The sequence below is a fragment of the Oryctolagus cuniculus genome, chromosome 6 (assembly GCF_964237555.1).
Source record: "Oryctolagus cuniculus chromosome 6, mOryCun1.1, whole genome shotgun sequence".
Lineage (NCBI taxonomy): Eukaryota > Metazoa > Chordata > Mammalia > Lagomorpha > Leporidae > Oryctolagus > Oryctolagus cuniculus.
The window spans coordinates 59,785,127-59,810,653 of record NC_091437.1 but is presented as its reverse complement, the minus strand read 5'-3'; the positions used below and the strand labels follow the sequence as shown (position 1 = coordinate 59,810,653).

At 54.6% G+C, this 25,527-nt stretch overlaps 1 protein-coding gene and 1 long non-coding RNA gene across 2 annotated transcripts in view; one reads left to right on the top strand and one right to left on the bottom strand.

The window, feature by feature from the left end:
* Window positions 1-25,527, bottom strand: part of LOC127490554 (uncharacterized) — a 106,606-nt gene that overhangs the window by 40,364 nt on the left and 40,715 nt on the right. The window lies entirely within an intron of this gene.
* Window positions 12,951-25,084, top strand: STC2 (stanniocalcin 2). The gene is made up of 4 exons (XM_002710386.5): window positions 12,951-13,510; window positions 15,490-15,632; window positions 17,833-18,044; window positions 22,512-25,084. The coding sequence occupies exons 1-4, from the start codon at window positions 13,360-13,362 to the stop codon at window positions 22,912-22,914; spliced, it is 909 nt and encodes a 302-aa protein (XP_002710432.1). The 5' UTR covers window positions 12,951-13,359; the 3' UTR covers window positions 22,915-25,084.

Below are 25,527 nucleotides of genomic sequence, written 5' to 3'. Positions count from 1 at the left end.
CTTCGGATCAGCCCAGCTATGGACATTGCAGCCATTTGGGGTGCGAATCAACAGATGGGAGCCCTCCCTTTCTCTCTGTAACTCTATCTCTCAAATAAATTTTAAAAAGAAGAAGTAGGGCCTGGGCCGGCGCCATGGCTCACTAGGCTAATCCTCCACCTGCGGCGTCGGCACCCTGGGTTCTAATCCCGGCTGGGGCACCGGCTTCTGTCCCGGTTGCCCCTCTTCCAGTCCAGCTCTCTGCTGTGGCCCGGGAAGGCAGTGGAGGATGGCCCAGGTGCTTGGGCCCTGCATCCGCATGGGAGACCAGGAGGAAGCACCTGGCTCCTGGCTTCAGATCAGCGCAGTGTGCCGGCCGCAACACACCAGCCATAGAGGCCACTTGGGGGGTGAACCAATGGAAAAAGGAAGACCTTTCTCTCTCTCTCTCTCTCTCTAACTCTGCCTGTCAAAAAAAAAGGAAGTAGGGCCTGATGGCCACGTCCCAGTCACCCACATGACCTGGGCACTGTAATCCATGATAGGTGGCTGACCCCGGCCTCAGTTTACAGAATGGAAGGTTGCCCAAGAGACAGACATTGTCAAGGATGGTTATGCCTTTCCTAAAATGCATGCTGACCCATGATACAAACCAGCATTCCCTAGGGCAGAGTGTGCCTTTTATTGGAGCCCTCAAGCTGATTCAGGGGCTATGGACAAATGCTTTTTTTTTTTTAAGATTTATTTATTTGAAAGTCAGAGTTACACAGAGAGGGAAAGAGAGGTAGAGAGAGAGAGAGGTCTTCCATCTGCTGGTTCACTCCCCAGATGGCCGCAACAGCCGGAGCTGAGTCAATCCAAAGCCAGGAGCCAGGAGCCAGGAGCTTCCTCCAGATCTCCCACATGGGTTCAGGGACCCAAGGACTTGGGCCATCCTCCACTGCTTTCCCAGGCCACAGAGCAGAGAGCTGGATCAGAACTCGAACCAGCCCCCATATGGGATGCCAGCACCGCAGACTGGGGCTTTAACCCACTACACCTCAGTGCCGGCCCTGACAAATGCTTTTTATTTAAGGGAAATGCATGTAAATTTTACAATCACTTCCTGTTTTCAGGGCATGACATGGATGCCATGTGCCACAGTGGTATCAAGTTTCCTGCTAAAGTAAATTTTTTAATGTATGTAATTTCTAAGTGAAGTATTTAAAAATTTTTTCTAAGTGAAAAAAAAAAAGGAAGCAATCTGCGAAAAAGTAGGAGGTCCTTGTCCCAGTGGAATGCGGGCCTGGTAAAAACCACATGGAGGTAAATAAACAAGTGGTGACTGTGGATTCTGACACCAAGCGCACAGGCACAGACACACCCTGTGGATGCACCTTGATCCTCTCTTGGTGGAGAACAGATCAGAATCACAAGCCAGTTCAAGTCAATGGGCAGATGTCGGCCAAGGGTCTTTGCTGGGCTCGGGACAGGGGAGCTGCAGAGAAAGGGAATTTGCTGGAAAGAAAAGGGCTACGCTCACAGAAACTCCCAGAGACGGGGCCAGGAGGGTATGTGAGAGCGGGAGCAGACTCGGAACAGTGGGCTGCGGGAGAAAGGGAAGCCCAGGAACTCCAGATGAGTCTGGTAGAGCCCAGAAACACTCCTATGTCAAGAACCTCTGCTTTGAATTCTTTTTATTTATTTGAAAAAGACAGAGAGAGTGACAGCACAAACAGAGAGAAACTCCCCCTAAATGTCTGCAGCCACAGGAAAGCAGAAGCTGGGAGCCAGGGACACAACCCAGGTCTCCCACGTGGGCAGCAGGAACTCGGTGCCTTGAGCCATCACCACTGCCTCCCAGGGTCTGCACTAGCAGGAAGCTGGAGCCGGAGCCGGAGCCGGAGCCAGGCATCGGCCCGGGCACTCTGACCTGAGACGCGGGCATCTTAACCCAAAGACCAAACGCTGGCCCTGGGGCCTGGCTGGTGAGGGCGTGAGAGCCTTGTGGGGGACAGGCTCCAGCAAGCCACCTCCTGTGCCACCTGCAGGAGTCCACCAGGCCAGGTGTCCGAGGTGGCCCCGAGGCGCTCACTGGGCCTGACCAGCCTGACTGAGGGTCACTCTCCAGCCAGGCTCCCGTCCGCCCATGGCTGTTCCTTGTGCTGGTCTCTCGCTCTAACTCCCCCAGCCGGAGGACAGCAGGGTGGCAGAGACAGACACACCCAGAGGCCGCACCCCCCTCTAGATCTTCGCATTCACACTGTTGGGGGCCATCTGAGGTCCCATCACAGGGCATGACTCTCCCCGGCCTGCCCCAGGTACCAGGGTGGGCACCGCCGGCCAGGCCACGGCACATAGCCCCGACCCCCTTGACTCCCCAGGCAGCAGAACTGGGATGCTCAGCCGGCCAGACCCTGCCTCTGGAATTCAGCTGGTCTCAGCACTCAGAGGTGCCAACCTGCAGAGCCAGGAGAGTCGCAGAAACAGCATCCAAAAGGATCAGAGCGTGAGGCAAAGCCACGTCCAGGCCACACCCAGGCCACCTGGCCCACAGGCCCTAACAAACTACACCCTTGCTTGTTCTCCCTCCCCTCCCTCCTCTCCAGGAACACCTCCACAGTGCCCAAGAGTCCCGTTCCATCTGACAAAATCCACACTCCATACCCTAGCCATTGGCCCTAAATCACTCTCATGTCCCACACTCCCTGTGCCACTCATTAGGCTCCAGCCACTCCAATCATCTTTCAGCACTTCAACAGCAAGCCAAACTTATTCCAACCACAGGGCCTTTGCACTTGCACTGTGCCTGCTGGCTGATTTTTTATGACACTGGTTCAGGGATGTCTTCCCTGAGCACTCCCCCACCCCCCAGCTAGGCCAGGCCTTGGTCACTGTCCCCTTTCTCATGACTTGATTTGCTGTGTAAGAGCAGCTGCCTTGCCGGCGCCATGGCTCACTAGGCTAATCCTCCGCCTAGCGGCGCTGGCACACCAGGTTCTAGTCCCGGTCGGGGCACCGGTTGCCCCTCTTCCAGTCCAGCTCTCTGCTGTGGCCCGGGAGTGCAGTGGAGGATGGCCCAAGTGCTTGGGCCCTGCACCCACACTGGAGACCAGGAGAGGCACCAGGCTCCTGGCCTCAGATCAGCGCAGTGCGCCGGCTGTAGCAGCCATTGGAGGGTGAACCAACGGCAAAGGAAGACCTCTCTCTCTCACTGTCCACTCTGACTGTCAAAAATAAAATAAATAAAAAAATTTTAAAAAAAAAAGAGCAGCTGCCTTGCCCGTCTTGCTCCCCACCATGCCCCCCCCCAAAGCTCAGCACAGCCCCTAGCACCTGGAGTCACCCATCAAATCCATGTGGAATAAAGGACTGAGATGTGAGGGTCCGGCTTCCATTGTACAGTTAGAGAGCCAAGCAGTCTCAAGCAACGGGGAAGGGGTGATACCCAGCAAGGGCACCCCCGTGAGCTTGGCCCATGTTCAAAAGCCTCCAAGCCAGCCCAAGCAAGCTTCCTCCTAAGGAAACCCCAGCTCGGAAGAAGTTGGCAAACGGACGCCAAGGCTGGGGAAAAGACAATCAGACCATAAAATATGCAGGAGCAGATTTTGTGCACTGTGCGCCTGTTATCTTTGACCGTCCTTATGGAAACATTATTCAAGAACATCGCGAACACACAAAAATACATCTTTAAAAATACACTTGGACGACACACCCGCGTAGGAACGAAAGATTTTCTCTTTTCTACTATGGAGGCCCATGAAGGCTTTTTTTAAAAAGCGAATATGGCGAGTTACTGCATACGGTAACCTGCAAATAAAATCGTACCCAGGTGCAACCCACACAGCTCCCTCATAAGTGAAGTCTACCCAGCCTCACCTGGAGCCAGGGCCGCCCACCTCTGCTGCCTACCTCTGAGAGCCTGACAATGCCCGGAGCACAGAAAGTCACGGCTTTCAGACCCTGGCGCGGGTCACGGCATGACCACAGCCCCCGGCCCCTGCTGTGATCACTGGGGAATGCAACAGCTCTCCCTGCACTGTGCAAGACATTTGGGCACACGATCACATTCAACGCTCCAACCGCCTCGCGGAGTCCGTGGTGTTACTCCTGTGCTTATGTTGAACGGACTAAAGCTCAGAGGCTAGGTAACCTGGCCAAGGTCACACAGCTCATCACTGTCAGGCTGGGACATAAACTCCCAGGCATCTACGTGCAGAACTCCCGCCTGCTCCACCCCACCCTCCGGAGATGGCCCTCCAATCTCCTGCTGTGGCTGCCTTCAGTGTAATGCCACCCGGGACCCCACACCTCCCTCGCTTCCGTGGCCTGGGAACGCTCCCCTCCTGCTGGCCTGCAGTGCCCACCGCACAGCCAATGACGCCATCCCTGTGCTGCTCACAGCGCCCCCTCTGGCCAGCCTCTCTTTCCTCTGCCTTCCCCTCAAGGAGCTGCTTGCTTTTTTTTTTTTTTCTTTTCCTTTAGCATGCTTTATCCTTCTTGCTTTAGTTTTGTGTGCCTAATTTATCTTGTTGTCAATTCTTTGTGTGTGGTAGTGTTGCCAAAAACAAGAAGAGAGGATAGCATTGCGGCATAGTGGGTAAAGCCACCGTCTGCAGTGCCAGCATCCTATATGGGCACTGGTTGGTGTTCCAGCTGCTCCACTCCCAATCCAGCTCCCTGCTAAGGCACCTGAGAAAGCAGAAGATGGCCCAAGTGTTTGGGCCCCTGCACCCATGTGGGAGACCCGGATGAAGCTCCTGGCTCCTGGCTTCAGCCTGGCCCAGCCCTGGCCACTGTGGCCATCTGGGGAGCATCATAAAAGTGATTTGCCACACGACCCACCATCATTATTAGTGTAAGGATGGAGACATGGATTAGGACTTCTAGAACCATCAGAAAATATAAGATCTAGGGATTTGAACCCCCAGCTTCAAATCTGGGCTTGGGCCCTTCCAGCTGTGTGAACCTCAGAAAAGAATCTCTGAGCTTGGGACTGGCATTGTGGTATAGTGGGTTAACCCACTGCTTGGGACATGGGCATCCCCCATCAGAGCGCTGGTTCCAGTTCCGGCTGCAGCTGCTTCCCTTCCAATCCAGCTTCCTGCTAATGAGCCTAGAAAAGCATGGGATGGTGGCACAAGTATTTGGGCCCCTGAATCCACATGAGAGACACAGATGGAGTTCCTCATTCCTGGCATCAGCCTGGCCCAGACCTGGCTGTTGCAGGCATTAGGCAAGTGATCCAGTAGATGGGAGATCTCTCTGTCTGTCTCTATCACTGGTTCAATTCTCAGCTGCTCCACTTCTGATCCAGCTCTCTGCTATGGCCTGGGAAAGCAGTAGAGAAAATGGCCAAGTCCTTAGGCCCCTACACCCACATGGGAGACCCAGAAAAATCTCCTGGCTCCTGACTTCAGCCTGGCCCAGGCCTGGTTGTTACAGCCATCTGGAGAGTGAACTAGCAGAGAGAAGATCTCTCTCTCTCTCTCCCTCCCTCTCTCTCTTTCCCTGCCCCCATCTTGATCTCTCCCTCTCTCTGCAACTCTTTCAAATAAATACATTTTTTTAAAAAATCCTACAAACCACCCATGGCAACACAGTCAGGATCCGTGTTCGTGTTGTGTATGCAGCCCTGCGCAGGGATCCTTATCCCCACAGGAGTTGGAGAAGCACTGAGTTGCAATGAAGGGAAGGATAAACAAAGAAGTTAAAATAACCATCCGTCCTCACTGGCAGGCACATGTGGGGAAAGGGTTGGGAATGGACGCAGACCTCCACAGGGACCCACACCTGCTGAGACGGTTTTCTTCATTCGTGCATTAGCATTTTGCCTCCGGAGGGAGGGCCATGTGGCACAGGGGACACCTTCATCCCACACCAGATGCCAGCACAGGTCTTAGCTGCTCCGCTTCCCATTCAGCTTCCTGCTGAGGCGCCGGGGAGGCAGCAGATGATATCTGAAGTCCTTGGGCCCCTACCACCCACACGGGAGACCTGGATGGAGTTCTGGGATCCTGGCTTCAGCCTGGCCAACCCCTGGCTGTTGGAGGCATTTGAGGAGTAAACCATTCTGCCTTTCAAGCAGATGAAAATAAATATTTAAAAACAGAGATAGGCATTTTTTTAAAAAGGTGGGGTTTTTTTCCTCTAGAACTTTAACCCTCAATGCACCAGGAAATGATGATGGTTTATCCTCAGGGTCTAATGAGCCCTTCCTATTTTTATGAATAGTCTACAGAAGACTGAATGTTTGACATTTTAATTAGAAAATTTAATAATGTAAGATTTTAATTAGAGAAATTAACAGTAATTTTAACAAAGCAGATTTTCACTGCACATTTTCCTGGTTTTGAGGGGATAAGCACCCAAAACAGGCACAGTCCTCTGATTGTGAGTGACAGCTCAATGGGGCTGACCCAACCTACAAATACTGGTTCCAGTCAATCTCTAGTAAGTTCTAGCACAGCATGACTTGAGGTTCTTCTTACACTTCCATCAGAAAACTCCTCACCTTTGAAACACAAAACAGCTCACAGTTTTGTGTTTCTTTTCCCTGTAGTTACAAAGCAGTCTTATGTTTAAATTTATCAACATCAATGAGAACAGTTCCTCCAATGAAATTTCTTTTGTTTTCATGTCACCTGTTTCTTTTTGATCAGCTTTATGATCACCTTTCATTTGTCCCCCTTCAAATTGTATCCAGGGCCCAGCGCTGTGGCCTAGTGGGTAAAGCTGCCACCTGCAGTGCCAACATCCCATATGGGCACTGGTTCGAGTCCTGGCTGCTCCTCTTCTGATCCAGCTCTCTGCTATGGCCTGGGAAAGCAGTGGAAGATGGCCCAAGTCCTTGGGTCCCTGTACTCACGTGAGAGACCCGGAATAAGCTCCTGGCTCCTGGCTTTGGATCAGCGCAACTCTGGCCATTGCACCCATTTGGGGAGTGAACCAACGGATAGAAGACCTCTCTCTCTCTCTGCCTCTCCTTCCCTCTCTGTGTAACTCTTTCAAATAAATAAATAAATCTTTTTTTTTATTTCATTTTTTTTTTTGACAGGCAGAGTGGACAGTGAGAGAGAGAGAGAGAGAGAGAGAGAGAAAGGTCTTCCTTTGCTGCTGGTTCATCCTCCAATGGCTGCCGCGGCCAGCGCATTGCGGCCGGCGCACCGCGCTGAGCCGATGGCAGGAGCCAGGTACTTCTCCTGATCTCCAATGGGGTGCAGGGCCCAAGGACTTGGGCCATCCTCCACTGCACTCCCTGGCCACAGCAGAGAGCTGGCCTGGAAGAGGGGCAACTGGGACAGAATCCGGCACCCCGACCGGGACTAGAACCCGGTGTGCCAGCGCCGCAAGGCGGAGGATTAGCCTAGTGAGCCACGACGCCGGCCATAAATAAATCTTTTAAAAAAATCATTCTGTCAAATAACTGACTGGATGAGAATACCAGATCTTCTTTGCGTCCTTAGAAATCAGTTGCTTATGCACCGATTCTTAAGTTTGAGAAATTCATCCAGCTTATTGTCTTGAGAGAGTCCCAGTCTGCCTTTGTTTATTGGGTCAGTTTCGCTGTTATCACCAGGGTTGATGGTGTCATTGTCACTTCGCAATCATCTTCTGATCTGTCGAGTGGTTGGACATTTCCTTTCCTCTGTCAATTTCTTCTCTTTACCACTTCGTGCAGAAAATGAAAAATCCTGTAATCACAACTGTATTCAATGAAAGCAAACACAGTAAAGTGAAACTACAACAATGGTGTGCTCTGTCTTGCTTTCCACCTTCCTGGGAGATGACGTAACTCTTCGGGCAGTGCACCAGAGAGCACTGAAGGATGATGCAATAGTGGTGATTCGTTTCCCCATTGCACCTTACCTCCAGGTGAGTCCGTCACTCTTCCACATCCCTATCATTTTAGTGCTTCTTATCATAACTGGCAGGAGTTGGTGCGTAATGGTGAAATAACCCCAAGAATGATAAAAAAAAAAAAAAAACAGAAAAATTTGAAGAGATAAGAAAATCAAGGCCACTAAGACCCATGGTATGGATTTGGAAAGGGTTCCAATGGGCCTATACTGTAACTTCAAGTCAGCATGAGTTTTCCTACTTTTGTTTAAAAGTCGGTGTTCTCTTTTATCTTTTAAAGACTTTGAAAAATTGATAAAAGTCATAAAATAAGTTAGAACTGCTCAAACTTAAAATCTAAACTTCGGTCCAATGGACCCTGATGGTATACACTGAGGATTAAATCCTGTTCATAAATGGGTCATTTCCTGAAGACTTCCAAAATCTGGATCAGTGGAAAATAAAAAATTCACACACACACACACACACACACACACAAAAGCAGGCAAGACATCTGGGATGTTACTCAGAATTCACAGCAAGGCACTAACAAAAAATCAGACACTCGATTGTTACTGCTTTGTATTCTTCCCAGTAAACAGATTTATTTTGAGGGACACATTTCTGTTCTCTTGGGATTTTTTTAAGGTCTTTATCAGGGACAACTGGTGCTGTAGCACAATAGGCTAAGCCTCCGCCTGTTGCACCCGCATCCCATATGGGCTCCAGTTCTAGTCCTGGCTGCTCCACTTCCAACCCAGCTCTCTGCTATGGCCTGGGAAAGCAGCAGAAGATGGCCCAAGTCCTTGGGCCCCTGCACCCACATGGGAGACCCAGAAGAAGCTCCTGGCTCCTGGCTTCGGATTGGCCCAGCTCTGGCTGTTGCAGCCATCTGGGGAGTGAAGCAGCAGATGGAAGACCTTTGTCTGTGTGTCTTCCTCTGTCTGTAACTCTACCTCTAAAAAATATAAATAAAATCTTTTTAAAAAAAAAAAAAGGGAAGATATGTCCTTTGTATTTCCAGGCAATCCATGATCGGTTTGCCTATTGATCTACGACACAGAGGAAATACCCAGTTCACCAAGGTGTTGTGTTGCAACTCTTATAGAGAGCTGGTGGTTTGGGGAACTCAGAATCTATTTTCCTCCAATAAACAGTAATATAAATGAGTTAGGATTCTAGGCTAGCCCTACAAAAGCTTTCTTAACTTATAACACCGTTGAAGTGTGTACTATTATGGTAAAAATTAATAGCAATTTTGGTGTAGTCCCAATAAGCCCAAATATGCGTAGTAAAGACACAGTCTTTTTTATCCTGAATCTATATGATGAAACAACCAGCATAAGATAAGACAAGACGGAGGCTTCTTTAGGGAGAGGTCTCTGCTTGCACGAATGCAGGCAGTTCAACAGCAGCAATTTGTCGTTCCGTCTGCCCAGTTTCATATCAATGCCTTTTTCCAAGTTGCTTCGTAAAAGCTGGATGCACAGAAGGCATGATTAGGGTAGAGTTAGGTTCACCAAGGAAAACAGCAACGGATGGAAGGAGAAGAGAGAAAATAAAAAGAGGTTCTTCTTGGGGGAATTAAAGCATTGAGAGAGAGATTGCCTAACCCAGCATTAGCTGATTTTCCTAAAGAAAAGGTAAGGAAATTGGAGAGAAGGCAGGAGACCCAGTATTTAGTGCCCCAGCCCTCGAGTCAGGTCAAGTTGAGGAGACTGACTATTGGGTTAGACAGTTCCCTCTCTGACCATAAGGTGGTGCCAGCAGCCCAGACAGTCTTTCCCAAGGGGGAGGTGCATGCAGTGGGCAGAGCTCCCCGTGGGTGAGCCATGTTGTCCACCCAGACTCCCACATTCACAGAAAGCCTAGACTGGACAACGTATGTCAACCTCGTTACTGCTTTAGCAGCCAAGAACTGACCCCATCCTCCAAGGCCTCAACTGCTCGCATCTGACCAAGGACAACTTCCCATCCCTCTGGGCATCAAGATCCTGGCTTACTGCTTCCTGTTCCTCCCCTCGCGTTCCACAATGTCAGCACTGGGCCCCAGCTTCTCCTAATTCCTAAACAGACTCTAGTCGAAGAGTCTCATCCTTAAATACCATCAGGATGACAGGCCAAGATCTTTTAGGATGAGTACAGATGGGTCACAATGCTCCCAGCCTCGACAACGTGCCCTAGTTAACCCCACCAGCTTGACACCTAAGTGCACAACTCCCATTGCTAACACCAACCCCACCTCGCCAGGTCCGTGCATGCTCCCGGGGCTGGTCCTCCCACCTGCAATACCCGCCCTCTTTCCCTTGCTTCTGCTTAGCACTACGCTCCCCTAGAAAAACCTGTGTCCTGCATGTTGATGGAATGCAACCCACAAAGTGGATTCAGGGAGGAAAGCATGGGTATCAGCTACAGAAGCTGTTGGATGTTACCCGCGGCCACGTCTGCCTCTCCACGGAGACACGGGTGAAGACTCGTGCGTGTCCAGCCAGCCAGACTCCCCGCTGAGGCTCAGGGCAGCACCGGCTGCTCTGTCCTTACTTTTCCCAACTCTAATTCCCATCCAAGGCAGAACTTTGGGCCTGGAGGGCCTCCAAAGCCGCAAGCTTGGTGGGTGACCCAGTGTCTGTTCTCAATTTCTATCAGCCTTCTATCAGTTATCATCGCAACAGGACCTATGTCATGGAGCTAAAACAGAATCACCAGGCAGGAGTGGGGGTCATTACAAAGTCATCAGCCTGAGCCTTGCACCCCACTTCCACCAGGGGCCTGCACGGTCCCCACACACTGCCCAGTGATTCTGCAGAATTTTCACAGCCCTGGTGGAAGCCGCTGGGATGGGCTTCCTTCTCTGACTGCTGTGCCATTGGCGGAGTGTCCTAGAGACAAACCTTTAAGAACCAGGGCCTTTGCTTCCTGCTACCATGGCCTTTTGGTTCTAAAGGGGCAACTGGCTGGGGAGAATTTTGAGTGGCTCTTAGCAGGCTGGAGCAAACAGCCTCAAGATGAAATTTTAAATTCAGTAGGACCGCTGGGGGACAGACCCAGGGCCTGGCAGTGACAAGACAGTGCATAAGGCGTGGGGAGGCAGGAGGCCCAAGAGCTTCACCTGCCTGGCCCTGTCTGCACCCAGCAATGGTGAGCTCCCTGGGTCTCCCTCCTCAGCACACCAAGTACCCAGATGCTTTTTTGATGCCAACGTCGCTCATGTTCTCACCTACAAGACAGCACCGAGAAAGAAAATCCACTGGGCTTCTAAGCCAGACTAGGAGATCAAATGGCTCCAAGGCCCTAGGGAATTCAGGGCCTCCAGGAGTCAGGTGGGAGGCCAGAATGCTGTGTTGTTTGTTTGATTTGTTTTCAGGGATCTACTGGCTGTAGTCTTTCATAAGCTAATAAAGGAAGTTGGGTTTAACCAGTGCAAACAAAAGGGAGTGGGCAATGCAGATGGCCCTATTATCGTACTTTAATATACTGGGACCCCCACCTCCTCCCACAGCTGGTATTAGGGGTTCCACTGATCAGTGTCTCAGCACCCATGCAGACTCGGACCTTAGGCCGGTGGACAGCAGCTGGTAGCGATCCAGGCCAGGGACAGCCCATGCAAAGCGATCCTCCCATCTCCCTCCTTCCTCCTGACTCCAGACAGCTCCACAAGTGGGACAGCTGTAGTCAGTAGCGGTCATCCCAGCCCCCTCGCCTTTCCCAGGTGCGAGTGCAGCCAGGTCCCAGGGAAGGGACGCTTCTTCACAAGCCCAGTGGCAGCCGAAGGATGACCCACCCTCGCGTCTCCGCACCCCCTCCCCAAGCAGGGCGCCCCGCCGCGGAGATCCGGGGCCGCGTCACCCTGCGCAGCGGGTGACGAAACCTAGCCAGTGCATTACTGCAGAGGGCGCGGGCGGGGTGGAGGTAAGAGCTGGTACCCAGCTCACCTGTTCTCCAGCAGGAGGATGGCGCCGGCGGGGGAGGGGCAAGGGCGTGCTGAACGGCTAGGGTGTCCCGGGGCGCTGGGCCGCCACGCTCGCATGCCCGCCCTCCCCCACCCCAGCCCTGCTTGCCCCTCCGGCTGCGCCGTCGGGTTGCGGAGGCCAGGAGCAGTTCCTGTCCCCGGCCCGGCGCGAGGGAGACGTGAGCGTGCACACGTACGCACACAGCGGGGGGAAGAGCGCTCTGAGCGCGCCCAACTTTCTCCCGGCAGCCGCGGGGCCGCGGGGCAGAGCTGCTGGGGACCGACCCGACCCGGGCCGCGACTAGGGAGGGGGCTGCAACAGAGAATGTCCTCGGACCTTGCCCCCTAGTTCCTGGTTTTGTTCGCATCACTTCCATCCGCTGGCTGGAGTGCAAAGGGAATCCAGAGCCGGGCGGCGAGCCGCGCTTTGGGAACGTGGGACAGTGTGTTTGGAGACGCGGGAAGTTGCCTTTCAAGCTGCAGCCTCCGGGGCACGCGATGCTCCGCGGTGGGCTGACTCAGGGCGGCCTGGGCCTCCCCGCCACCCACCTGGAAATGATGCAAGTCCAGATTGTCACCTGGATCCCTGCAGCCCAGCCTGGAAGCCGTCTGGGATGGAGGAGGGGCGAGAAAGGACACCTTAGGTGTTGCAGGGACCAGCAAAGCGGAGCCACAAGGTGGTGGGAAGGTGGGGGCGTTGCTCAGGCCAAATACTTTGGGGCTCCTGTTCCCATCCTCAGGAGTGGGTTTGTGGGTTGTTTTGTCTTTAATGCCAAGCGTCACAGCTCCAGGAATCCTGACATGTGCTCAGTTTGCCCACACAGCATCAGTGTGCCCAATCGATCAAGGATCAGGGCTGGGGCTCCCACTCGTTTCCAAACTGAGGAAATAGGAAAGTGACCCGGCCTGATGCTGCACTGAGTCGAGCCAGGGACTGGAAGGTCGTTGTCCCAGCGCGGACGGTCCCCTCTCGCCTTGCGTAGCTACAACGCGAGCCGCGATTCGCTCTGACTTTTTGAAGTCCGTTCGGCCATTGCCCTGGCGCCCCTGCACACGCGCACGCCCCTCCGGACGCGCTCGCTTGGTCGCGCGCTCTCTCTCTCTTTCTCTCTCTCGCGCGCACACACACACACACACACATATGCACACACGCGCACGCACACACGAGCACGCAAACGCCCGGCTGCCGCCAGGTCGGCAACTTTGTGGGGCGCTCCCAGCGGCGCTCGGCTTCCTCCTGGAGTAGTTGGACGCAGGCCCCGCCTCCCGGCTGTGTTGTCAAACGGGCCGGGGTCTCGGATTGGTCCAGCCGCCGGGACAACACCTGCTCGACTCCTTCATTCAAGTGACACCAGAGCTTCCAGGGATATTTGAGGCACCATCCGCGCCGTTGCCCGGCACTCGCGGCGCTGCTAACGGCCTGGTCACATGCTCTCCTGGGAGCTACGGGAGGGCGCTGGGTAACCTCTACTCCGGCCGCGGCCGCCACCAGGAGGGAAAGGCGAGCGAGGAGGAAGAGTGGGAGGAGGGGGGGAAGCGGCGGAGGAGGAAGAGGAGGAGGAGGGGCGCACAAAGAATCCAGGTCTCCCGGCAGGAGGTTTGCACGGAGAAGCATGTGTGCCGAGCGGCTGGGCCGGTTCGTGACCCTGACTTTGGTGTTCGCCACCTTCGACCTGGCGCGGGGGACCGACGCCACCCACCCGCCCGAGGGGCTCCCAGACAGGGGCTCCCAGCAGAAAGGCCGCCTGTCCCTGCAGAACACAGGTAAATGCGTGCGCCTCGGCGGCCGGGACTTAACTCGGAGGGGACGCCGTGCACCCACGCAGCGCGCCCACCTCGGACCGTGCAAAAACTCTCGGGGTGGCGCGGGCCGCGCAGAGGGAAGCGCCAGGCGAGGCGAGGTCCGCGCGGAGCTCCGAGCGCCCGGAATCCGCACGTGCTAGCCGGATGATGAAATGGCTGGGGCACGACTTGTTGCTGTACTCCGGGGCGAGGGGAATGAGGCAGCGCCTGACGTTGCTGGGGCCAGCCCCTCAAGTCCCGGACCCCATGCAAAGCGCACTTCTCCATCCTGGCCGGCCGGCGGCAAGCCCTCAAGTCCCGAGAGCTGGGCTGCGCCGTGCACCCGGAAAACTTCTTTTCCCGGCCGGCTAGCCTCGCCAGGACTGCTAAGCCCCCACCCCCACTCCCACCCCAAGATGCCCCCAATCCCAGAACTTCGCGGACGAGACTAATGGCATCGCGAACTTCGCCCCTGGGGGCATTGCTTTCCGGAGGGGGGAACCGGGTGGCGCAAGGCGTACCTTTGCCGTGGCGCCGCCGGCCCCCGGGCTCTCGGCTCACGGGCAAGCTGCGGAGCCGAGCTGGGCGTGCAGAGCACGGGGCTGGCCCTTTTCCCAGCCCTGGGGAGAGAAAGGAAATCTGCCTCCGGTCCTGTCGCTCTGCACCCGCCTCCCACTGCTGCCTCTCGGGGGCCGTGCGAACGCGGCGGCGGCGGCGTGCGTGCGCTCACCGCGCCAGCAGGAAGGCACCAGTGCTCATTAGAGACTCCCTGAGTGAGTGTGTCGCGGCCCCGTGCGTCCAGCCCTCGCGCCCCGGCCGGGCGCAGGGTGGCCCGGAGCCCGGTACCTCCACAGGCCGGGGCCGGCACCCCAGGCCCGAGCCCCCCAACGCCCTCTCCGAGCTGTCCCTGAGAAAGGAACGCGATTCTCGGTCGTGGGTGACCCACCGCACGATACACGCCCCTCATTCTCTCACTAGATTTCATCCGAATGCGGATTTTCTACTCCGACCCCGCCCTTCTGCGAAAATCTACTTTTCTGATGTAATTTTGTGGTTGGTTGAAATCAGAGAATTGGGGAGAGGGGAGGAGGCGAGAGGTTCCGCACACTGCAGCCTGACAGTCATTTTCCCCCGTTTGGTCCTTTCAGAGGAGGGTGACATCCGCGTTCCGTGGAGGAGGGCGCGGGCTACGGGGCCGCAGGGACTGGGGGGGGGGGGGTGTTAAGTGATCGCTCGTCCTGGATCCTGATCAAAAGGAGCTTCCAGCTGCGGGGGCGGGGGCGGGGGTGGGGTGATGAGCCTCGGAAGGCTGCCCCTCTGCCTAGCTCCCCGAGCCTGCAGGCAAACCGCAGCTTCCCCAGCCTGGTATTTTTAATGCGGAGGGTTTGGAGGCGCTGCCTTAATAGGAATTTTGTTTTGATTTTTAGGTGTTGAATCATAAAGCTGAATTGAAACTGCTTTTTGGACGCTCTCATTTGGGAATCGGGGAGGCAATGGCTGTGACCTCGGCGCAGCAGCCTCTGCAGATCCAAGTAGAGAGGGGCGTTTCATTGATAAAGCACAGCTTTCAATCAACCTCTGATTGTTGGCCGTGGGTTTAAAACACTGAAATAGGGGCTGCTCTCCAGCTAGTCCCACAAATACTTGAATGAAATGGTAAAGATAGATTTTTTAAAAAGAACGCTCAGACCTAAGAACTTCTGGTTGTAATGTTTGCACTTTTGGCAAATTTTTACAAGTATTTTCAAATAACCATATTTTTCATGAGTCCACTCCGTGATGAGATTCTGCCTCCTGGCTTTTCAATTCCTAAAATAGTCTGTCTGTCTGTCTCTCTCTCCTTTTTTTTTTTATTTTAAGTTTTCCTTCGACGGTCAATAATTGGTATTCCAACTGACCTGTCTGCGTTCCCCAGTGGGGCTGAGAGTTTTGTATACATCTGTGTGTCATTTTCATTTTAGCCGAGATCCAGCACTGTTTGGTCAACGCTGGTGACGTGGGGTGTGGCGTGTTTGAATGCTTCGAGAACAATTCTTGTGAGATTCGAGGCTTACATGGGATCTGCATGACTTTCCTGCACAACGCTGGAAAATTTGATGCCCAGGTAAAAGCTAACTAGAGTGGGAAGAATGTTTGGGGTTAGCGCGGTGTGATTGAAAAGGTGGCTGGGACGTGAATAGATTTCCTTAGCTGTTCTCTGTGGTGTGTTTTCAGCACTGGCCAGAGGCATGCTAGGCTTACAACAGGGTGCCAGTGTCCCCCAGCTGCACCCACAGTCTGACCTCTGTAGCCATCATCAGGTTAGAACCTTCTACACCCTTTGGTAGTGTCTACACAAGCAAAGTGGATTGGCTGTCAAAGTCATAACAAATGATGAACACTTTGCGTCTGGCCACAGGGAACCCAGTCCTGAGAGCTGGCTTCTCCTACTCTGGGGTGTGTGTGGAGAATCCAGGCCACCTGGATAATTCCAAGGCCTCCAAGGGAGCAGACTTTCATTCCCCGCTAAGTCACAGCCTCTTCTCTCCAGACCTGAAAAGCCAAACCCTGAATGACTGTCGTGGTTGCACACTCCTCTTCGTGGTTGCACACTCCTCTTTGGCTCCATGTAGCATCATCAGGGCCTGAGCCACTTCAGTCATCCTCGGGTCCCCAGGGGAAAGCCTCGGTGCTGCTGGGAGCAGGGCAGGAAGACAACAAGCAATGCAGGGCTGCAGGGTTGAGGACTCCAGTAATACAGTTAGGTGGCAGGTGGCCCAAGGCTCATTGTCTGCATTCTCCTCCTTGGCCTCCATGCCCTGTTGAAACACCTGCTATTATAGCTCCCGTGCCTGGTCCTCCACGTCACAGTGTCTGGAGGGGGCCGACCATGTAGGTGCAATTAGTGCACGCTGCCGCCAGTCACCATCCGCTACATCTTGGACAAAGCCGGACCTCACGGAGGACTGCCTGGGCACCAACAGAGGGGGGTGGCAGGGCTGGCAGCCCAAACTCAGGAGGATATGAGGTGTCCAGAGCAGGAAACAGAAACCAGGGAAGGAACTCCTGGCGGCTCCTTAATAAAGCATCTTAACTGGCATTAGGAAACAGAGTAGGAATTCCGGAGGAAGGAGGTGCATTGCAGGGCAACCCCACCGTGTGTCGGAGCAGAACGCCCAAGCAGAGCCCACAGACTCAGCCTGCCTGGGTGAGCTTCCCAAGCTCTGCGGTGAGAGGCACCGCTTTCAAGTGCACACACAGCTCCTCCATACGTCGCCACACCGTGCCCTCTATCCCATTTGGCTCCTACTGGGAAGGTGGGGGGTGGGGGTGGGGGAACATGGTTCCTCGGCAATCAGACACTATCTGCAGACATTTCGGCTGCTTCTAAAGAGAGAACCAAAATAAACGTGCTGGCTGCCTTCCCACTTCCAACCTAAACCGGTTTACTTTCCCAACTCAGTGACTTCCGGGCCTGTCTAAAAACAGAGGGGTGACCTCGTGGACGACAGCTCGTTTCTATAGTAATGGGGGGTCCTGGGATTCCTGTGGGTATCCCACAATGCCTCTGGGCCCCCGGAGATTGATAAGGGAGCCGCCGCCCGGGCTCGCCTGCACACCCCCAGCAGCTGTCTCCTTTCTAGGATAAGCACAATGTAAGGGGGTTGCCAGGAAAGCGGACCGAAGGCCAGATGCATGCCTGGCGGCCTCAGCGGCTCAGAAGCAGGGAGCGTGGGGGAGGGCCCGTCGGTTGGGCAGTTCAGACTCCAGATGCTGCCAGGCAGGGCGCCAGGCCGGCCTCTCCGAGGCAGCCATCCCAGCCGTTTAAAGGAATAGAACCGCTTTCAAGAAGGACAAGAACGTTGCTCCCGGAGGGATCAGAGGCCACGAGAGTGCAGGTCTCGGGTGGCAGAGGGAGGGCAGTTAGTCACGCTGAGGATGTGAGAAATGGGAAAGGGTGAGATTTGGACAGAAGGGTACCTTCCGCTTAAGAAAAACTCATGCTGAGAGCCACGAAGGAGTTGTGGATTTGCGTCTGGCCAAACTCCCCTATGTGTTCCCAAAAAATTGCCACCCTTCAGCCACCCCGGGCTGCCCCAGTGCGAGGGAAGCTGAAGGTGCGGCCGGGGAGGAAGGAGGCAGATGGGTGAGCTGACAGAACGAGTGTCCTTTCTGGCCCACTGCCTGAGGGGTCAAGTCCCTCACCGGGGAGGGCGTCAGTCGGGGGCGGGACTTTGGGGCCCCATTGTTGGCACCTGTGGATGCTTAAACCTGGACCAAAGCCTCTTCTGCCCCCTCTCCCTTTCTCCATGCTGTGCTCCCAGGGCAAGTCCTTCATCAAGGATGCCTTGAAGTGCAAGGCCCACGCTCTGCGCCACAGGTTCGGCTGCATAAGCCGCAAGTGCCCGGCCATTAAGGAGATGGTGTTCCAGCTGCAGCGGGAATGCTACCTCAAACACGACCTGTGCTCAGCCGCCCAGGACAACATCCGGGTCATCGTGGAGATGATACACTTCAAGGACTTACTGCTGCACGAGTGAGTTCTGCCCCACCGGGGCCTGACCTAGGGCAGAGCAGGGGGGTTGGGCTGCACTCTGGGTGAGGGGCTGTGCTTTTGGCGGCTGCACTCTGGTCCAGCAGAAAGCTGCACTGCCGGCCCTAGGAGCCCTCTTGGCTGCTGGCTTTCAGGAAAAGTGATACTTGCATCCTCGCTTTCAAAATCACAAGCAGCAGAAACATGAAGATTTCTTTATTTTTTGACTAAGCATGAAATGTGCCCACTCACAAGCACTCCTCCCCTTAGCCAAGAAGGCAATGGTTCTCCCAGTGATCAGAGTAGCCGCCAGAGTGTCCTCACAGCTGGTGGCCAAGGACATTTGTTGAACACTTGCTAAGTCCAGGCACTGTGCTGGGGCCTTTATAGGAATGTTTTGCTCGGACCCTATAACACACCTATAAGCTGAATTCCCATAGCCCTTCCATTATACAGATGAGAAAACTGAGTCCCGAGGCAAAGGTCACACAGCTAGGGAGAGGCATGGCAAGGACTGGGATTTAGGCACTACAGCTCCAGAACCTACACTCTTAAAAGCCCAAAAGGGGAGAGCAAAAGCTCTTTTTCCTTCCCTCCACACCTCCCTTCCCTCTTAGATGGCCCAACTCATCTTTCCTAACACATTAATGCCCTCAGAGAGAAAATGCAAAACAAACATCAAAGACTCTCACTGAGCTGCTAAGCACTTCCGTGCCAGAGCCGGGAAACGTGAACTTACGTAAAGTAAGTTTAAACGTTTAGTAAGTTCACGTAAAGACCTGCAGTTCCGTGATGAACTTGGGACATCTCCTCCCTTCCCTGTATCCCAGCTGCAGGTAAATGCTACAGAGAGCTAAACACACATGGTTGTTCCCAAGCGTGGTCAGTGACCTGGGGAGGCGACAGTGGCCCCTTCCTTGGAGGTGCAGGGCAGGAAGAAAGCCAGCAGCTGTGCAGTCCAGTCTATGTCACTGCCAGTTTGATGGTGCCATGGGTCCTCCCTCAGGGACTCATAGGGCCAAATCAGTACAATCGTATAAACTCTGGGCAATGGGCTCCCCCCAGCAGTGTCACTAACCAAGCTGCCCCAGGCCCCACCAACACCACTGGCTATCTCTTGTCACTTTGCACTTGACAGAAGGTCCCAGGTAGCTCGCAGAACCCTTTTGCTGCAGTGCTAGAATAAGGTTCAAGTGACACTCTGCAGGCAGCAAAATAATGCTGCCTTCTCCTCGAATTACGCCAATGCTTTATGCAGTATCTTTCATTCTTCCAGACACCGGTAAAGGAAGAGTAACAACGGCAGTAAGAGCTGTCAGTTCTTAATGTGCCAGGCGCTTGGCCGGAGCTTCTGCGTGGATTAGCCCATTCACCTTTCCCAGGGGTGCTGGAGACAGAAGTGACTGTTGTTATTTAACAGACAGGAAAGTGCAGCAGAGAGGTTACCAAACTCGCTCTAAGATCTGATTCCTACTTTGCAGCTTGGGAGTTGGTGATACAAGGGATCTTCAAAAAATTCATGCAAAATGTACACATGATGAAATAACTATATGTGGGTCCCCCCAGAAAAGTTTGCAACCCAAATAATGTCACCTTTTAATTCCACTTCTGCATGAACTTTCTGAAGTAACTCTTTGTTTATGCCCAAAGCCAGCTGTGATACCTCGTACCTCCCAGCCTCCCTGCTGCTGGCCTGGCCTGGGTTCCTCGGTCCCCAGATACGGCAGCATTCTCCTTTTCTCAAATGTATCCCCGTCACACACAGAGAGCGCTGTGATGCCGCTCTCCTTCAAAGTGCCCTGGGAGAGGCAAGTGCCCACGGCTGAGGAACCCCAGGAAGCGTCTCTGTCCTCACATGCCAGTCATTTGAGACAGCTGATTGGCGTCAGGTGCGAGTGAGAGGCACTGGTTTCTAAGTCTGTAGCACACGCCCAGAGCCCCTCCAAGAAGCCAGGAAGAACGCTCCCTGTGGTCACCTGGCAGTCCCCTTGTCTCCTTCTAAGCCAGCACCTCCAGGCACCGGGTCTCGCCTAACTCCAGCCCCCCAGCAGCCCCCATGACCTCCCGTTCTGACGCCACCAGCACACGGTATACGTCAGCGCACTCCTCGAGCTGAATTGCCCGAGTTCTTTGGCGGTTTTCTCTCCACCCGTCTTAACAGGTTAAAGAAATCGGTCCCTCCCCAGCTATCAAGAGGGCCGGTTCCAAAGGGGTGGCATCCATTGTCACAAGCAAGAAAATTAGGACAGAATTTGCTTTTCCCTTTAGAGAGGGGGAAATCAAGTCACCCCAGAATCCACAACACTCCTCTTCCTCAGCCCAACCCTACGCAGCCCAAAGCTTGCCCATGCAGTTAAAGCAGCTTCTCTCCCCAGCTCCCCGACCCCACTCTGCTCCCTGCCCCACGTTTCGCCTTCTCGTCTGCCTCTCCCTAGCTGCCGCCAGCCTGCCAGGCCGGCCACCACACTCATCCAGACACACCCCCCTCCAACTAGGCTTTCAAATCTCTCAGCCTCTGCAGACACCCAGCCGAGCAAGTCGTCCGTAGATACGGGCTGAGCTTGCAGCCTGAGGAGGTGCCAGCTTCAAACACGGCTTAGATATGCGAGGTTACACACACACACACACACACACACACCCGTCCCCAGGGTTCACAGCTTCCTCCTTGGGTGAGGGCCAAGGGCAGAGGGGAGCGTGGGCTGATCTGGCCTTGGGGGTTCCAAGAGCTCACCTGGCAGGCAGCCTGCCCTGCACAAGGAGACTGAGGGCGCCCTCCTGTTGCTTCAGAGGGGCCTAAGGAGGAACATCAGCTTGACAGCCCAGCACGACTGCTCCTGATCCCCAGAGGGGGGCACACCTACACTTGCCCGGGGGTGGCCCCAACAGTGAGGCGCTTAAGTCCTGCAGCTGTTTTAGCACTGGACTTGAGCTCCCTGACACAGTGGCTTTAGTTTTCAAAAGATGAAGGAAACCCACATGCTCTGAGCGTGTCCCTGGGTTGGCCACCTGCCTGATCACCGTCTTGGTCAGCAGCAGCCACCTGCCTTAGAGAGTCAGTTCTCAGCCCATCCAACTCCAAGGACATCAGATGGGCCTCAAAAAGCAGCCTGTTCTCTGTCAGCCAGAGCATTCCTCCGCTCTACCCCAACCTGGAAGGTTCCAGAAGCCACCTCGCTGTTTACATCCGGGAAGCAAGAGGACTGGGATGGCGGGTAACAGTCTGCTCCTTCTGCATAGCAACAAGGGCCAGCCCACAAGGCAAAGATGACCCAGGCTGTGACACGGCCTCCCAAGTGGACAGGGCTCCCACAGAAGAGCACGTGTGCTCCTTGTCCCCAAGGACCTCACATTCCAGAGGGATCTCCCTCAGCGGGGTGACGGCCCAGGGCCGCGAGGCTCGTGGTCAGACGTGTCCAGACCCTCTGCTAGCCGAGGGCTACCAAGAGAGCAGGTTATACACATGACACATCCCATGCTCCCTAGGGATCCTAAAAGGCCAGGGAGGCAGGTGAGAGAGGCTCAGTGGGTGGGCCATGGGAGCCCATGGCTGGGAACACCACATATCAAGGGGTGAACAAATGCAAAAGCTTCCACCCCACAGTGCACTCCGGAAGTTTTCCCAAAGAACAACCCAAGGGTCTGAGCCACTGTCTCTGCCCTCCAGAATTGAGCGTGCTTCGCAGGAGCTTGCTTTCATTCTGCACGTGGACCCCCGCCCCCCAGGCTGAAAGAATAAAGATGGTTGGACAGCCACGTCCACTGCCCAGCCCCATCACCCGGGATACAAAGCTCCACGGGAAAGGACAGCTCCACCCTAGCTAGGTGCAGAGGGAGGGGCATCCAGTGGCTTCCAGAAAGCCCCTCCTCTGTCACAAGTTTAAGCCAGGGGTAATCATAGACGTGAGGACCGTGGCTTCCTGGGCGCCTCGCTCTGGGGAGACTCACCCAGTACCAAACCAGCCAACCTCTCCAATACCACAAGTGAGGGATGGGAACAATAAGGGGCTCACAAGACGGTCAGTGGCCGCTCCCCTCGCCCTGAACCTGCACGGCTTCTGCCCTACCCAAGACTCCTCTGCTCGCCGCTGTGTGCTGAAGACCCAACTCCTCACCTGTGCTAACCCGCCCGGCTGGTGCAGCCTGGGCACAGCCCAGGACCCCCGCCTCCTCTCATCATTGACATGGGTGCCCCAACCATAGGCTCCTGTCCTGTGCACCTGGGAGTTGTCCCTTTGTCCTGCATGTGCCCTGCCTCTACAATGACTCCCAAGAGTGGGAGCCTTCTAGGGCCCCAAAAGTCCCCCAGGAAGAGTGAGGGACCAGTACTCACTGGAATGCGGGTCAAGGCTGGAAGCCATCCTAGAGAATTCCAAACCCAGGCCGGCGCTAGCCCCAGCTCTCTTTCCCAGCATGGTCCATAGCCTCTTCGGCACCTGTCCCATTCTCATCACGTCTCTGTTCTCACCCTAGGCCCTACGTAGACCTTGTGAACCTGCTTCTGACCTGTGGGGAGGAGGTGAAGGAGGCCGTCACCCACAGCGTCCAGGCCCAGTGTGAGCAGAACTGGGGCGGCCTCTGCTCCATCCTGAGCTTCTGCACCCCCACCATCCAGAGGCCCCCCACAGCACTTCCAGAGCGCCAGCTCCAAGTGGACAGGACCAAGCTCCCCAGGGCCCACCACGGCGAAGCTGGTCCCCACCACGCAGAGCCCAGCAGTAAGGAGACCAGCCGTGGAGCCAAGGGAGAGCGAGGAAGCAGGAGCCACCCAAATGCCCATGCCCGGGGCCGGGCCGGCAGCCCCGGGGCCCAGGGACCTTCCGGAAGCAGCGAGTGGGAAGACGAGCAGTCCGAGTATTCCGACATCCGGAGGTGAAATGACAGCGCGGCAGGTCACGAGCCTTTTTTCCTCCATGCCGTCCATTTTCTTATCTATGGACATTCCAGAACATTTACCATTAAAGAGGGGGGATGCCACACGCAGGATTTTGTGGGGATTGTGGACTTCGTGCAGGTGCACGCTAGCGGGATGCGCAGGTGAGGTGGAGACTCCAGGGGCAGCGAGGTCTCAGTGGTGCCTGGCCAGCGGGCACCACGCACACTTCCTCCTGCACCCTTGTCATCTTCCTTGGGCAGAGCACTCCGTGGCAGGGCAGGTGAGGCAGGAAGGGGCAGGATGAAGCAGCCCACCCAGGCTAGGCCACACGCTGGGTGCTGTCTTTGTGGAGGGCACAGGGGCAGGAGAGAACAGTGAAATGTCCCTGGCGCTGCAGAGCAAGGGCAGAGAGCAGCCAGGAGCCCAGGGCGTGCTTGGCGCCACAGTGAAATCCAGTTTCTTGCATGGGACCTTGTGGGTCGGAGCTGCTTGGGAGGGTGGGGCATGTCATTTCCATGTGCCGTTTCTGAGCCATTGTTCTGTTTGGGGGACACCGTCCAAGGGAGTGGCCCTGTGTGTTTATATTTTAACCACTGCTTCCAATCTCGACTTCACTTTTTTATTTATCCGGTTCCATCTACATTATCTGTCGTCTAAATAAATGGCTTTTAAACACAGCAACTCGGTCTTTAAAACCAGCTCAAAGGGGGAAAAAAAAAACGGCCCATCCTTGGAGGCTGGTGTTTTCTTTAAGTGCTGTTGAAAAAGGAATCCAGCGTGGCTGCACCTGGGACTGCCTCACGTGGGCTCGTCCCCACTGGAGACAAACTACACCTGCTGGCGTGTGAGCACAGGAGGTGCCTGCTGGAGGGAGATTCCCTTAGGATCTGGTTATCTCACCCCGACCCTCAGCCAAGAGCCGGAAAACACCTTCCTGGCCATTCCGGGAGGCCAGGCTGGAACCCTGGCTTTTCCCAAAGTTGAAGAGATTGAAAGAATTAATCGGTCACTCCCAGCAAGGAATGCTGACCTTTCACATAAATGGAGGAGCTTGCCCAAAATCTCTAAGGGCCAGGATTTTCCAGATCCTAATTTATTTGAAATTTAGCAACAAGGAGCTGAAGTGGAAGAAAGGAGAGCAGGCAGAGAAGAGAGACAGATCTAAAAATACAAGGAAGGGGAGACTGATAGGAAGACAGCAGTGGGGTTCTTGCAGCAATTTAAACCGTCTCGCAGCCCAGCCTTTTCTCCCTCCAAGGCAATCAAATGAAGGCTTATCCTTTCCCACTGCCGGTGCAGGAACGGGAGTCGCTATTGCCAGGAGTGCACGGGTGAGCTGGGCCAGGTCCATCCAGAGCCAGGGTCTGCAGGCTTGCCCCCATCAAGAGCCAGATGGTGGATGAGGGTCTTTTCAGCTTGGCGGGCCACGGAGTCTCTGCAGCCGCTCCTCAACCGTGCTGTGAGGGCACACAGACAGCCACAGACACATGAACCCAAAGTCCTGGCTCTGTGCCGGCCAAATTGTATTGAGCAGGCACCCAGCTGGATTTGAGAGGCCACGGTTTGCTAATCCTTGTTCTAGTGACTGGGCCAGAAAGAATGCATCCACCGTTATCTATCAACTTAGCAGCTCTCCCTGGAGGCCACAGGAGGCCACGGACGCAGAAGATGCTGCCTTTAGCTATTCTCACATAACTTCTGGAGAACAACTTCACCTGAAAGACAGCTAATGCTTAAGTGCCCAAAACCCAACCCCACGTCGGAAACACATCATCGGGTGGGGCCGAGGGGGCAGTGTGCCCGAAGAAGCACCCAGAAAGATCTACAGGTGCAGACAGCAAAGGAGTCGGGGCGCGTCGTCCAGCTCTGCTCTCGTGGGCAGGAGGAGGGGCAAGCCCGAGCCTGCCATGGGAACCGCACACCCCCCACAGCCCGTGACTCTCCGAACACTGCTCCGGGCTAAAGCAGTGGCCTTCTCTTTCGTAGCTGGGCCGGCTCCTGGCGTCTCCTGGCCTGGAGGTGTGAGAGGCATCACTTTGTAGTTTCCTCCATGTCCATGTCACACATGTTTGTGCCTACCGATGTGCCACTTGCTGCTTCGGGTGTAAATATTTGTCATTTGTATTGATTATCCCCTAAAGCATAAAACTGCTTAATCTCTTCTTTTGAACGCCTTGGCTCATGTCTCTTGTGCATTTTTTATGCCATTTGTTTATTGGGTTTTTTTGTTTTGTTTTCTCAAAAGTCAGAAGGATACCATTCCATTCTGGTTCCTAGTGTTATGTACAAAAATCATTTACCACCCAGCTTCTTCCGCTCAAAACCAAGGAAAGTCCAGATTCCCATGAGCGTTGGTCTAGGCACTTGCACAGTGTAAAATGTAAGCAAAGCAGTCATTAAAAATAGCTCCTCGGCTTGGGCTTCGGACTCCGTACAAATTTAAGCACGGGCCTTCCTTTGAGGAAGGGTGTGGGTCTCCAAAGAAAGCTCTGATGTTTATTTTGAGCTCTGCATCTTAACAGGATGCTCTGAACACCTCTCCTTTGTATCAATAAATAGCTCTGTTCTTCTGAAATGAGAGGGCGAGGAGAGTAACATGCTGACACCCAAAAC